This window comes from Numida meleagris, chromosome Z (genome assembly GCF_002078875.1).
Source record: "Numida meleagris isolate 19003 breed g44 Domestic line chromosome Z, NumMel1.0, whole genome shotgun sequence".
NCBI lineage: Eukaryota > Metazoa > Chordata > Aves > Galliformes > Numididae > Numida > Numida meleagris.
In genome coordinates this window covers 17,065,793-17,080,754 of record NC_034438.1, presented here as the reverse complement: position 1 = coordinate 17,080,754, position 14,962 = coordinate 17,065,793, and the positions used below count along the sequence as shown (strand labels likewise).

At 40.4% G+C, this 14,962-nt stretch overlaps 1 protein-coding gene across 2 annotated transcripts in view; it reads left to right on the top strand.

Moving 5' to 3' along the window:
- Positions 1 to 14,962, top strand: part of PLPP1 (phospholipid phosphatase 1) — a 55,662-nt gene that overhangs the window by 36,497 nt on the left and 4,203 nt on the right. For both annotated transcript variants that reach the window (XM_021379590.1, XM_021379589.1), the window contains exon 4: positions 3,965 to 4,022. In XM_021379590.1, the coding sequence (XP_021235265.1) occupies positions 3,965 to 4,022 (58 nt within the window). The remainder of the gene's footprint in view (positions 1 to 3,964; positions 4,023 to 14,962) is intronic.

The following is a 14,962-nucleotide window of genomic DNA, read 5'->3' as shown; positions in this document are numbered from 1 at the left end:
CTGTTTCACTAATTTCCAAAGTTACATAATTTGTTTCTTAAATAATGTGCTTTACAAAATACTGTCAAGCAGAACTGATTACTAAAAGACGCTTCTTGCAAGTGAGTGTAAAACAATGTTCCTTTTACTTGTAGCATAGTATGCTCCATTTTCTGCTAACCCCTAAACAGATGTATAACTGCTAGAATCTCCAGAAACAACCAAACCTTTAAGGGTAGCTTAGAATTGTTAAACTGTTTAAATGAAAAAAGTTAACAATTGTATTTGTGTGCTGATTATAGGTAGTTACTCTAATTGGGAGCTATAAAACGTGGTAGCTACCATGACAAATCAAAATCTCTAGTACTTGGAGAGAGCTGAGGGGTGGTTTTGTGATACTTTTATCCTAAAGTATGTTTCTCTTTTGGGAAAACTTTCCTAATGTCCTTCTATACTTCTGTGTTCGTTATAAAGAGTTTAGCAAACTTATGGCACTGTAAAGCTCCAGTAGGTAATGCAGCTGGCCTTGTTAGAAATGTCTTGTCCTCAAACTGTACTATGTTTTCTTACAGAAGCCTTGAATAAAGGGGACAGCAGTTTAGTTTACATACTGCGAGGTTCACTGTTTAGTTGAGATGATTCAATAAATGCTGCCTTCAGACAGGTTGTATTCTCTGAACTAAGTTGTCCTGTATGCACAAAAAGGAATAGACCAGAATTAAACTGTTGGAAATGTCAAAACCAACAAGGTGTTCTTTCTTAGACTTGCTTATCTGTCATTAGAAATCCTGGGTAAATGTATTGAATGGTTCAGTATTCACTGTCCTTACTTTCCTGCAAGGATTGCTCATGCTTTGATTACTTTTCCAAGTAATCTTTAAAAATGTAGGCTTACAATAGCAGACTGTAGTGACAATTATAATCATTTCTGTGGCAATCATTTTTAGGAAGTACAACTATTTTTAATTTCATCTTTATCATATAATACATAGACCTGTGGCAAAACTAAACTTCAGGAAAGCTAACCAGCCCTTAAGCTATCTTGTTTTAAGACCTTTATGAGATAGTGAGCTGCACTGTACACAACAGAAACGAAGTATGGTTTAGATATCAATTGATATGTGAAATTGGTTTAATGTTACTTCTTAAGGTGCTCTTCTATCTTGGTAGTAATAATAGCCCAAGTGGTAATAGTTGTTTGCTTTCTCCTGATTAAATGAAGCTTTGTTCCTCATGTTGTAAGTAACTGGTTGAGGTAGACACTGAGTAAAAGGCATAGATTGCAGATCTGTTCTTTTGACTTCAGACTTGCTAGTCTTGAAAGAATTGAAACAAAACGTTACACTTACCAACATTATTTCATGATGTGGGAACAATATCCTATGAAACCATCTGAATTTGCATTTCAGATTTCGTGAGCATTCCTACAGGGATAATTTGCCCCCTCCTTCATTAGCCAGAAGTAGAGTTTTTCAGGATCGCCTGTGGGATGTTATCTGCAAATATTCTAATACTTGGGTGTTCTTGTGACTAGTAAATGCTGACTTTTTTAAAAATTACTTTTATTTCTTAATTGTTTTTTTATTGGTAAGTCCTGGCTCATGGCAAGCCAGCACTTGCAGTATGCTCACAGGGAGGCCTGGGCTGTGAAGCAGCTTGGCTGGTTCAGTAGACAGGATGTTCTGCTGGCTTTGGGAAGGTATTTGTGTGCTGAGGAATGGTCATGAAACTTTTTCAAAATATTTTAACTGAAACAATGGAAAAGCGTTAAGATTTTTAACAATTTTTGTTAAGTCCAGGGACAGCAGTATTGCCAAAGAACTTTCACTGGGATTGCACAATGTACAAATTGGATCAATATTTTGTCCCAGTTGCATTTTTGGCAATACTTCATGTGCTAAGGACTAAGGTTTTAGTCATGTACAGCTTATTTAATCTGTGTCTGATGAGAATGTACTTGAATTTTTGTAACCTTCAACCTTGAACAAGGTATTCTAATTGTTACGCTGTGCTTTTTTGTCTAAAACCAAGAATGCCTGTAGGCAGCAACGTATTTAAAATAGCAATTCAAAAATGAATGTAAGAAATTGGATTTATTCTTTCTCTCATTCAGTAGCCTTCTGAATTCCTTCAGCTGGCAGTGTGTTGCCCTCAGGAGTTACAGGAGAAGGTCTTATGGACAACAGCAAATAACCTAAATGGTGGTGGATAAAATATTGGCATAGGATCCAGGAGTTCATTATTGGCACTTTAAGAGTACTTGGTTGTTGTGGCTCAGACATGTCTGTCTGAAAGACAGAACTCTTCCAAGTTCTTGTCACGTTGGCTTTCACAGCAGAGTTCTATACAGAGATCTTAACTGGAGGAGAGTTAAGAAGTACTAACGTAGAGGAAGGTTGTCTATCAAAACTGCAATCTTACTATTTTTTTTAAAACATGTGAAGATGTCAGTTTTATACTGAAGAGCTGAACTGAAAACTCTTACGAAGTTCATCTTTGTGGAGTTCTTTCCAGTTTCTCTGAAATGAAGCTATTGGTAGTGCTTGAAATAGCTCAGCAGTAGCTATTTTTGAATAGCTTGAAAGCTACTGATAGTCAAATGTAAACCAAGAGCTACAGAGAACACTTGACATGTGTTTTCTTACCACTCTGCAGTGCATTTCTTAATGCTGTGCATGCAAATAATCAAGCAGTTTTGGAGTTTCACTTGTGCATGAGATTGCTTTATTGCCTCCCTCGTGGTATTTCTGTGGTAAACCCAGTTACCCTAGTGCACATTATTACTCTTCGATGGGCAGGAAGAGCAGAGGTGTTTTGACTGACTTGGATTTTCTACCAACCCCTGGCTCAGGCCTGCACGTGCAGTGACCAGCTGGGACACCTGCTGGAGGTGGCAGGGAGCTGTGTGGGAAGCTGCAAAACTTCCTATTAACTGTGTGCTTGTTTGTTTGTCAGGGTTTAAGTGAGCAGTGTAACACTGCACCTGTAAATTACACAGAAGCTTGGCTAAGACCTGGTAGATAACTTGTGAAATGACTTAAACATTTTCTCTGCAAGGTGCTCTACATAGTGTAGAAGATAGCTGAAGTATAGTTTAATTTCCCCATTTAAGATTGGATCAGAAATCTCTTAGCGTTTTGCTGTCTCTCTTTGACAAAGAAGTGGCTGGGCTTTGTTCTGCGCATTCCTCGTCTCAGGGACAGCAGCCCTGTCAGGCATCTGCTGTTCTGTGCTTTCTCTAAGCAGCTTCCCCAGAGGTGAGGTTGGTGATCAAGGCACTCCTCAGAGTCCTCAGGACTGCCACTGTTGGCCTCTTTCAGCCTGGGCCTTTAGAAGCTGTTAGAAGTCAGTTCCTTTAAAGGAAATAGCCAACTATAAAGCTGTTTCTACAAATACAAGGTTAGGTGTCATCTTTTGCACTTGGCTGGCTGATGAACTGTCTTCCTGCCTTTCTTCCCTGCTCTTCAGTGGCAGATGATCATGGTCTATATGAACTGGTACATTTCACAAATGTACACATCTAAATGGGAGTCGTTTAACGTTGTCTCTTGATGGTGACCAACAGTAACTACTCTGCTGTTTATTCTCATATGCATACTGTGATTATCTGATAAATACTTGTTTTTTTAATTTATATATTTACAGGCTTTTTGTTCTGACACTTATCAAGAATGCTGAACAACTATTCTGCTCTAATATACACTTAGTTTCTAGTTTTGGGATGTGCTCGCTTACTGGTCGACCTTGAGTTGAAGGACAGGCAGTTACTGCATGATGCTGAGATCAACTTGATGTTGAAATAGTGATGCCAGTGCTGTTTGTCAAGAGCTATTGACAGACACAAGTGCTGTCTGTTGTGCCCTTATAGCAATCTTGAAACAGCATGGGAATATTTGCTTTTTTTTCCCCGTTCACTTGTGTAAAATAACATCACTGTGGCAGATATATGGAAAAATAATGAAATATCTGTTGTTTTTTCTTCCAGACTATCATTTTACTCTGGCCATTCTTCGTTCTCCATGTACTGCATGCTCTTCCTAGCAGTAAGTATGTTCTTTCCGTGTATATAGCAGCAAAAAAATCTTATTTACTTAATGCAAAAACTACAATAAGAAATGTTTGACAATTAGGCTTTGCATGTTTCATTAAAAAAACGAACTAAAACAAAACCCTAGACTTAAACTCTTAATCAGACATTAATGAGTCCATAAGCACAAAACAAGAGACCAACTTTATTTTCAAATTTGTTCCACTTTTCCGCACCTCTCCTTATTTCCCACCCCCCAACAGGTGGCACAGGAGGTGAGAGGAGAAGTTTGGCTGCAGAAATAACAATCAGACTACAATTTTTCTGATAGTTTCCTATGTATGAGGATTTGAATGCTTCTTCATTGAGCATTAACTTTCTATTTCAAGCCTCCCAAACCCCATACATTTCAATTCAAATCAGCTCAAGTCAGTAAACTCCTCCTAGAATCAGCTTTATAACACTAAAAATTTGATAGTTATATGTGATATAGTACATGTTCCTCATCTGTCACCTGTTTAATAAAAAAAGTCTAGTGTTTTTCCTTGTTTGTTATCACTGGCAGTCTCCAAAATCATACAGGTCTACTTGTGATGCAATTCCAAAAAACGGAATACATGGATCAAAATCGCCATTTCCATGATAGGATGAGGCAATTACCGTTATGTAGCAACCTAATGCTGATTTGTTCTGTTGTGTTCAATTGTACCTTAACTTTTCCTTGCATGGTTTCCTTGATCCATATGAGAATATGATAGTGCAACCCTTCAGAAGCACAAACTTAGACAAGAGAAAATTTACTATGTGTATGGTAGTAGTGAGTCTGGTTTATAATTTGTACTGATTGGATGACAGTCATTGGTCATGGATCTGAGACTGTCTGAACTTTCATCTCTGTTAATGGTGTGAATGAGGCCTGCTTGCTGTGGCTTGTGGGAAAGGAGGACTTCTCAGCCAGTATAGACTCAGGGAGCAAGATTGCTGTTTTGAAATCTTGTCTAATAATGAAAACTGCCTCTACCCCACCTTCCTATGGCCCAGTTATTTGCTGTAACACTGAGATGGCATCTAAACAGTGTGAGTGCTATATAATGGCATTTGTGCTTGGACTTTCAGGATCAGTTTAATTTGCTAGGGTTTTAGGAAAAAATACAACCTTTGGCAAAAACGGCAAGGTGGGTTTTTTTGCTATTATTCCTTTGAAGATGCAAATTTCTTCATGTGGGTTGGATAATCCTTTCTGTAGTAGCCTATGACATAGTGTTTGGTGGTTTATTTTCTAAATCCATGCAGTGAGCTTGTACGGAGAGTTGCTGAACTCCTGAGCTGAGTTACAGTCAGCTGTGGGGTTTTGTGTGCCTGTGTACATGCTCCACACTTAGCAACCTTCTGTATGGGGAAGGAGGTGGGCAGTATGAGTCAAGTCCTTGCTCTCTGTCCCACTTTAAAATGCTGTACATCCAGAACGTGTCAGTCCCTTAACCTGTAAATGTACAGATATCTTTAACTCCCTTAACAAGGTATTTGTTAAGCAGTGATGCACTGGACATAAATTTGTTTGTCATTCAGGTGAGGCACAAAAATGTTCAGAGCAGAATTCAGATGTTAGAGAAAGCAGTCTTGAAATCAGAAGCACTTGAGAAGGAACCTAATTTCAAAGTGTTTTTGAAGGTCTGTTTGTGAAGGACCTGTCTGGTCACATATTCAACCTCATGGTGGCTGCTGAGGTTTTGGAGTGTGGGAGATGGTGCAAGAAACTTCTTTTGTAACCCTCAGTGTTCAGATATTGCGTGCTCAGAAAGTGGAGCATTCTCAGTCATCAGGGGAGTTTATCACGTTTCCTTCTGAACTGTATCCTGAATTCACACAGTGCAATTTTGATTAGCATTTTTATAGTAGTCAGACCCTGCCTGGAAGACGAGGTGTTCTTTTTCTCTTCCTGCACCTCTGTTTCTTGTTTTACTTATTTGGCTGAACAGTACAAGCAGTATGAGACTTTGAGGAGATGAGACTTGTTTCCTTGCAGGAGCATCTGAAGAGGGCTAACAGCTCCTGTGCAGGATAGCATGGGTGTTTGTTTTCTGCTAATTAATATAGTATCACTGCATACCGACCTTTGCATTGCCTGTGGTCTTTGTAATTTTTTTTTTTTAAAGCAAGCCACAGAACAAATATATTCAAGCAGGCAGTTAATGCAGGAAGATGAGGCTGATGCTTTCTCGCTCTCCTCCTTGCCCACGTGGCAAGGCAGAATGCTGCTGCTGGCTGTAAACCAGGCCTGCGGCATTTGATAACCTGTTTGTTAGCTGAACTCTGATGCTGGCTTCATCTGCTCTTTGCACACTTACTCCAGCTGCAGTCTGAGTCATGAGCGGGACAGAATTGTGAACATGTGGCATTACTCAGAGACAGTGTTAATCATAACCAGATGCTAACACGCTGGTTTCCTAAGGACTGGAGGAATCTGCCTTGTGCATTCTGCAGAACATGTACTCTTAACAGTTGCTGGATGCATATACATTGACAGGTTGTGCGTGAAGGAACGTTATTTGTGCATGAAGGAACGGTAGTGGGAGAAGTTAAATGGGAAATGATCACTGCCACAGAGAGCACAGACATTGCTACTGTGAAATGAGAATATGCTTAAAATGTGTGGCTTAAGTCAAGCTACCTCACAAAATACTAGACAAGTAGTGAAATGCTTCTTCAGCTCAGTTACCTAAGACAGAATTGCTGTGTCACAAGCAAGTTAAATGGTAGCTGCACTCTCTGTTAGTGCAGGAGCACCTGGTGGATTTAGAAACTCAGAAGAGGTGATGTATCACTTCCAAAAATTTTAGATGCATCGACTTCTAAGCAGCTACAGTAATGTGTGTGGAGTAATAATGTCTATCCAGTAATAATCCTTCTGTGTCTAATTTCTTAGCAGGATGTTTTGATGCTTTGAATGAGGATTGAACTAAGGCTGAAGTTCCTCTTGTAGCAATGTAAGAAGGATATAAAAGTTAGGAGCTGTTCATGCCTTCCTATTGAGCATTTATGCCGTGCTTCATGCTTTACATTGCTTGTCTTCCTGAGGAGCAGAAGCATACTGTTTTTGATCTTTATGGGGGAAAAAACATTTTTTTAGTATTGGCAAAATTCAAAATACTGCAACCTGGTTTGAATTCTTCTCACTCAGGATATCTTTTTCTTAAAGTGCTTATTTTTGGTAATAAAAAAAAGTGGGTTTTATAAACAGCTCTATTGCAGTCATCTGAGTATTCTCTACTAAGGAAAAGTTTAGCACAAGAAGTTAGTGGGAATTCCATCTGGAAGAAGGTAGGGAGACAGGCGTGAGGCGTGCGTGTGTTGACTGGTGACTTATGCTGGTTATGGGGATGTAGTACTTTGCAGGGAACTATGCTGAAACTACTGGTGAGAAGAAAAATTCCACAACTTAATGGAAGCTATGGTGTCTGAGTTGCAACTGCACAACTCCTGCTACTGGAAGAAAAAAATTGCAGGTTTAAACATAATTCTGTGATGAATGTCCCATCTCAAAGTGAGGGAAGGATATGTGAAAATAGCATGCAGTTCAGTCTTTGTACTTAATGGGAAGGATGTGTTTTGTTTTTTGTTCTCTTAGACATGCTGGAATTTTAATGTCTATGTGTTCTGGAGGCTTAATTACCCTGGAAGCAGGGATTCTGGCTACACGGTCTCAATTTTCTTGCTTCAGGGATCCCAGAAGAAAATTTGATTTTAAGAATCTATAGAGAATCATGCCTACGGGTCACTGACAGGAGCAGAAGTGCTAGCTGAAAAACATGGCAGTCTGAACAAAATGGAAGGGATAAGAGCTGGAAAGTGTAGACTTCCAAACTGAAAATACATAAATTATACTTGGGAAGAGCTAGGGAAACACGAACGAATACCATGTGCTATGAACACCTCTGTTCAAAATGAATAGTCTTAAGTAAATCATATCTGGGAATTTGAAGCATTTCTCCTTAGTTTGTCTTTGGTTTGTGGGGAGCAGAAGTGAACTTTTAACTTCAGGAATGGAAATATTTACTTGTATGTAACTCGAACACATGTATTTTTGGGAAGCTTTGCTCCCCAGTACTTACAGCTATTTAATATTACCTTTCCAAAGTTCCCTCTGTGAGCAGTGTTTGCCTTCCTTACATCTGGCAGTTAGGCTTAAAATGTTATCTAAGTAAAAGGAATGAGTCTCTGATACCATATCAACTGAAATATGTCCATAATGGCTAGCTACCTCATTAAGCTAGTACCTGGTTAAAGCCTTCTAAATTTTGTTACTGTGCCTGGATTTCCAGTGTGTTTATGTGCAAAATCTTTAGCTGAACTGATCTCGTGTAGCATGCTGTATGTGACTACACAGCATGAAAATAAATGTGAGGATGGTGCCATGGTGAATGAGACTTCCCACTGGGAAAGGAACTCTGTTCATCCATTAGGGAAAGAGGAAGAATGCACTCATTCTGTTTCGTAAAACATTTATCAAGCTTCTTTAGAAGAAAGATAATACAGAGTAAATGTGTCTGTTTAGTAACTTCAGAAAATGTTAAATAGCGCCAATAATCTGTCAATTTAAATAGTGAGTATCACTTTTAATGTTCTTGCAGCACAGAGATCACTGCTGCATTTTTAACTGGATGTTATGATGCCATGTTCCTGTCAAAAGCTGTGGTATCTACCAGACCAGTTTAAGGCTCCAGTTTTTAGGCTAGGCTTGTTTGCTTCTAGTCTTTTTATTTGTCTGCTTATGGAATGAGCTGCGGAGTGTCAGGCCAGGAAGCAATGATGGTGAGCGTGTGTTGGGATTCATTTGGCAGAGCTAGGTGGATCAGTTTGGGCCTAGGCTGAACAGTTATCTCTGAGATACTTTTGCCAACAGCAGCTTTGTGTGGAAACCATGGGGAGTTTGAGCAGCAGCAGCATCTGGGAACCTAGTGATTTAATAACAGATGCTGGAACCCAAAAAGTTGTCATCCCTTCCCCTTGCTTCTCCTTTCCTTTCATCATTAAACAGCTGACACATTCTCTCTTGTATCAGCAAAACCATCTTATTTGGCTTGGAATACAGGGAGGACAAGCATAACTGAACACCTTTTCTAGCACTGTCCCTGCTACTAAAATATCGCTCCTGCCTTGAAAGCAGATACTGCTGTCCACCAACATTTCAGACTTTGAGTTTCTTAAAATTGCTTTAAATGTTCGATCTGAAAGTTACCTAAGTTGTTAAATGTGTGCTCTGTCTTCAGTAGCCAGAATGACCCTGTTGTAACCACTGCGCTTGGCAGCAATGGGTGTAGCCCTCAGGATCGAGTTGCTGTAACATTGTCAGACTTGGCTGCAGGTGGCCTGAGCATGTTGCTGGCTGCCCCTATCTGGGGTGAGGAACTGTACTGCGGGAGCCAACCAAGCTGCTGTGCTATTCCTGGGACAGTAATGTGGCATGGAGGGGTGAAGAATCTCTGCAAAATGTAACTTGAGTTACTCACAAGCTCTCCCACAGCTCACTGGGAAAGAACATCTTGTGTGCTCACGGAAACAGGAAATTATAGAAGAGAACTGGAGGGCAACTGGTATTTCAGTGACCTGGGCTGCCAACCTGTGCCCTGTGCAGAGAGACAACGTGCTAGACAGAAATCAAAGCTGGATTTAGGCTGTTTTTTTTTTCTTGGTGTGTGTATATATTTATAATCCTAAATGAGCCAGTCAGGCTTCGCACTTGAAATCTTGTTTATGTTGGAATTGGGGGCTGGGTGAAGCAGTACCCAAATAAGGGCCTGGGAGCCTTTACCACAGTATCTTACATACGTCTGTTTGCATGGCAGTGTTTCTTCGCTTTCCCAAATTGTACTGAAGTGAGCTATGCAAGTCCCTAGTATGTGCCTGCCCATGTGAAAGCTGAGGACTATCTGCTCTTCAGAAACTAATAGAAGGACATTTCTCACTTGAGAGTGTTTTGTTGGGCTGTAGCTTTGGGCAGAACCAAGCACATTACTTGAAGCACAGATGAATAAATAAAGGATAACTGGTCACTATGAGACTTGAGCATGGAGACACTTGTGCTTCTCCTACTTGTATACCCTCCTAGTACTCATTTAGTACCAGCGCTTAGAGTTCTCAGTAGCAAGCAAATGAAGAAGAGTGACTTCTCTGTAGCGCGCTTGGGAATTGCAGCTGTTGGTAGTGCTGAGATTATTGTGAATTAGCTCCTGCAGGACAAAATGAGAGCAATTCCTTGCAGTGCTCACCTTCTGTTCAGGGCTTCTGTAATTTGGTGTATGCAAGAGAAATGGAAGCAAATACTTTTCTCATCAGGAAAGGACAAGTGTTAGGTTTTGGAGTAAAACAGAAAGTTACAGTTTTCCCCACTTCTGGCAAAAAAATGATGACAGAAAACAATTGTTTCTGCAATGCACAGCTAAGCTGCAGCTGGAGGATTAATACAAAACAGCTGCATAGTGGAAATGTCTATACAGAATAGGTTGACTGTACTTTCAGTTTGCCTCCTAAACCAGTACATGACAGGAGGTTTCCCTGTTGCATGGGAGGCAGCTCTCACAGTATCAAATGCCTTCTGATGGCAGCGTGCAGCTGTCTTAGGCCAGGTTGGTATGCACACTGCCTTTTTGCCCTCCTCTGGCCAACTTTGTTTCCTTTATTCATCTGTCCAGTGGAGCAGCTCCCTGACCAGCACACCATGTTCAAACATAGAGGTGGCTCAGGTGTCAGGAGGAATTCCTGGTTGGAGTGTAAGAGGATAGACCATCCCTTTCAGCAGCAGCTCATGTGCATCTCCACTTGGAACTAAGTGCAAACCTATGTCCTTTTCCTTCTCTAAAAGGCAAACGATTCTTTTGAACTGAGGCTTCTTTCTCATTTGTTTTCTGCCCACTCAAAAGAAAATGGTGGTGCAGATAAAACAGGGATCACAAGTATGTATTTATTTAAGAAAATGAAATCTCATTAGGAAGGCAAAACAGACCTTTAAGTCTCTAAGCTTTTTTTCTTTTTGAAGAAACCCAGCTCCTGGTTTACTTAAATTCTCCTACACCTCCGTGTTCATAAGTTTTCTGTTTGGATGCGAGTCTGTCTTTAAAATTACGTCAGATAGGCACTACACATATTAACATCAAGCTTCACATCAGACTGCACGCTGGATTCCTGGTTTGCTGGCAGTGTCTGGCTGGTTGATGCCTAGAGCTCTGCATTTATAAATTGTGCTTTGGGTATGAAAGGAGCTCTTTTGCACTTGTAGTTAATGGTTGAGGAGTGCAGGCTTGTGTGACAGCTAAGCTATTTCTCAGCACTTCTTGTGCCTGCCTGTTGGGACTCTTGTGCTGAGAACTTGCGATTTGTACTCAGTTTCCTGGATTTCCTATGCTGCTTGGAATTCTGGGGTTTGTGCTAGCTGAGCAGAAATATGAATAATAGGTTCTATACAAACCAGCTTTTATAGAAAGGAATAGTTTCCTTAAGTTTCCTCTAATATGCAAAAGTGAAGAGTTAATCTCCATACCTTCGCAGAAGTGGAAAGCTTGGAATGTATGACAGGGGCCTTTTTCCTTCCATGCTGCCTATTGCAAGCAGAGCAGAGAGGTCTTGGTCTGTGGTACTGAATTACTGAGCAGGAGTGGGACAGGAAGATGGCAGGTCGTCCGCTTAATGCTTTGATGTCTTAATGCTTTCTGGTGCTTCATAACGCTATGAAAGAAACCAGGGTAAATGTATTGTCTTGTCTTTTCCATTCTTTTGCAGGATCATGTTGAATAACTGTTTACATTGAAAATACTCAGGTGCAAACTTTGTCTTGCATGAGCTTGTATTAACGATGTTATTGGATTCTACTCTCCCTACAGAAGGGCCATGCTTATTAATTGCTAGACATAGAGGATGGAGTGCTACTTTGGCTGTCAGTGTATCCACACAGCTTCCCTAGGAGGACACCATCTGAGAACAGGAGGATTGTGTCCTGAAAGGATGTCCGTGAGATGTCCATAGAAACAGTTTTTCTGTCCTACAATGTGCCTAGATTCTCAGCCTTTATTCTTACATTCTTATCCCCAGGTCTTCTAGAGACTTTTGCCGTAATAATTACTGAGGCTGGCTGTTCTTTCTGAAGTCTGAAGGGCAGTGCTGGTGCCTCCTGTGCTTTCCATTCTTCCTTTCACCCCTTCCTCATTAACAACAGAAAACCCAAACATACTACTTCTCTTCCCCCTCTCTTCGTCCCGAAACCACAGTGCTAACTGCATATATCTGTACGCACTCTTGAGTTAGCTTTTATGCATTACTAGTTCAGAGCTTGGTTTGGGAAAAAATCCTTATGGTGGGTTTCCACAGCACTGACTACTCCTCGTGGTTCTTGGGACTTCCTGGGTCAGCTGGATTGTTTTTAAGGATAAGTTTCTCTAACTGTAGTCATTAATGGATTCAGATAGCCGTTATAACCGCAATAGGAATCTCATGTCCATTAAAAGGGCAAATGAGTGATCCTCTGGAGCTCTTTCTTGATGCTCAGGTAGATATCATGGATCCAAAGATAGATCAGGACCAAAAATAGACCAAATATGAGGTTTGTATTGGACTATTTTGATCTCCCTAAGTAGGGCTTGTTTGATAGGAAAACTGATCTTCTGCTCTCTTCTTTTTCTACAGACCTTTACCTCTGATCAGAAGTGTTCTGATTCTTCTACGTTGTGAAAACAATTTTACTTTTCTGGCTTGCTATTTATTTAATGATGCAGTGAATATAATAGGATTGACACAAATACAGGGGGAAAATAGGTGCATCTCTAAAGGGAAACTGATCTTCCCATTCCTTAAAAGACATAATAGGACACATGTAGGGAATGTAATTAACAAGGCCCTTTGACATCATGAAATTTAAAAATGCAGTTAAATAGTTTTCAAACGATGACAGAACGAATGAATAGGTATGTCATGGTTTTGTGATTTTCGGTTATTGGTATTCCACATCATAACATCATGTAGTGAATGTACCTGGTTCTCAGAAGAGAAGGACTACTACATTCCCGCGGCACTTTGCTCCTTTGTTACCATTTTCCAGCCGGGGGGAAAAGATAGAAGCTCGCAGTATAAAAACTTGCAGATCACGAGACCTCGTCCCCTTTTCCGCCCATCTCTCGTCTTGGCAGCACCTCGCTCTCGGTAGTAGAGTAAGGCCTACCTTGATTTTTGGGACATTCTCTCTCCCTGTATTGGATTTATCAGCTTAAATTGTAATTATATTGTATTATAGTGTGTTGTTTTTGCATTCCGATATCTTATTTAGTAAATTAGTTTGTTTCTCCTCAGATTGTTGCCGCTGTTCTTTGCTCTCAGGGCCATCTCCTTACCCTTTTCCCCTTTTCCCTTTTCCCGGGGCGTGGACCCGTGGATCCCCCGTCCCCTTTGTCACGGAACCGGGCTGAATGCCCGTAAACCGTTGACAAGGTATAAGATGTAAGACCTCATGGGGTAATGGAGGAGGGAAAGAACTCAAAACGTTTTCCTCATTTTCCTTCCCTTCTTGAAGGAAGACAGGCGGTGCAAGAGGATTTTCTGTACCTTAATGGAAAAAAAATGTTTTGCAGTGCAGAAAACTTATGTAACAGGCTTCTGGAAGGAAAAACAGAAGATAGATATTAAATGAAAAATGCTGCAGAATTTCTAAATATTAAAACTAAGTATCTGAAAAGCCGCCTTGCTCAGTGGAATGAATCGGATCTAGCAGATTTAAGATTCTGTGCCTTAAGGTAGGGATGTGAGATGCTGGCTGTTAGGAAATTCTCTTGTGAAGCCACATGGATTACACCCTGAACGTCTCTCTAGGAAATAGTCAGTGGACTTTAAAATTAGGCAGGCAGGTATGTGTAGTGTATATTAATACTGCCTTGGTGAAAGAGCAAATACTTGAAAATTATGCTAGAAATGTTGATTAGCAAATAATTCTCTAGTTGCAGAGACCCTTCCATTCATGTCTGTGGCTTCTTGCAAGAAGCCACAAAGTGGCTGTGAGTTTCTCTTCATTCCTGTGTGTATTTTTAGAAACGAAGTACCAGACCATAGATTAAGAAGAAACTTGTGTTCAGGATGTGTGTGGTGTAGAGAACATATTTTCATTATACAGTAAGCATTAGCCAGTGAGAGAAATGCTGGTGATTACTTAATCCTATCACAGGAATGTTTCTGAAATCTATTTGTGTAGTTTAAAAAAAAAAAACAAAAGAAAAAAACAAAAAAAAAAACCATGAGAAAGTGGAGGAGGGAAGAGAAATGGATTGTAGCTGAATGGTGTTGCTGTAAGATCAGAGAGATGCCCAGGATGGCAGGGAAGAGAGAGAGTGTGGCAAAAAACTGCTGCTCACAGGAGCACATTCCTACCTGAACAGCTCTGGGCATTGTACTCTGTTCCAGGCTCCCAAATATTTATCAGCAACAAAGGAAACACTGCAAGGTGCTTACAGTCATATTAGCAAGATGAAGCTTCCTAACATTCCTCCTGCTTCTGTTGATGAAAAAGAAAGCTTCTTTCTTTCCAGCAACTGAATTGGGAGGGAGGAATGGCAGGGATTTGTTTCTGTTTCTGTTCTTTGTCTGTGTTGTGGCTTAAAAGAGGAACAAAACCAGGTTCAGAAGACCCAGAGGCATGCTGTGTATATAGGGAGGGGTTCTGTAAGCAATCTGAAGTCAGCGTTAGTCAACAGGGCCAAAATAGCCCTGTTAGTGTAGTGTAATGCCAGGACATACATGCATGATGCATGTGGTTCTATATGCAGCACTCAGACATGCTTCTGGTATGAAGCTTTTTATATTAAATGGAATTATAAGGTAAAAGCCCCTTTCTCTTTTGACCACTTTATTTTCTAGTACAGTGTTACTGACCTGCTTCAGACCAGATTTGTTGCTGTTGTCTTTCTAAGACTGAGTCATAGT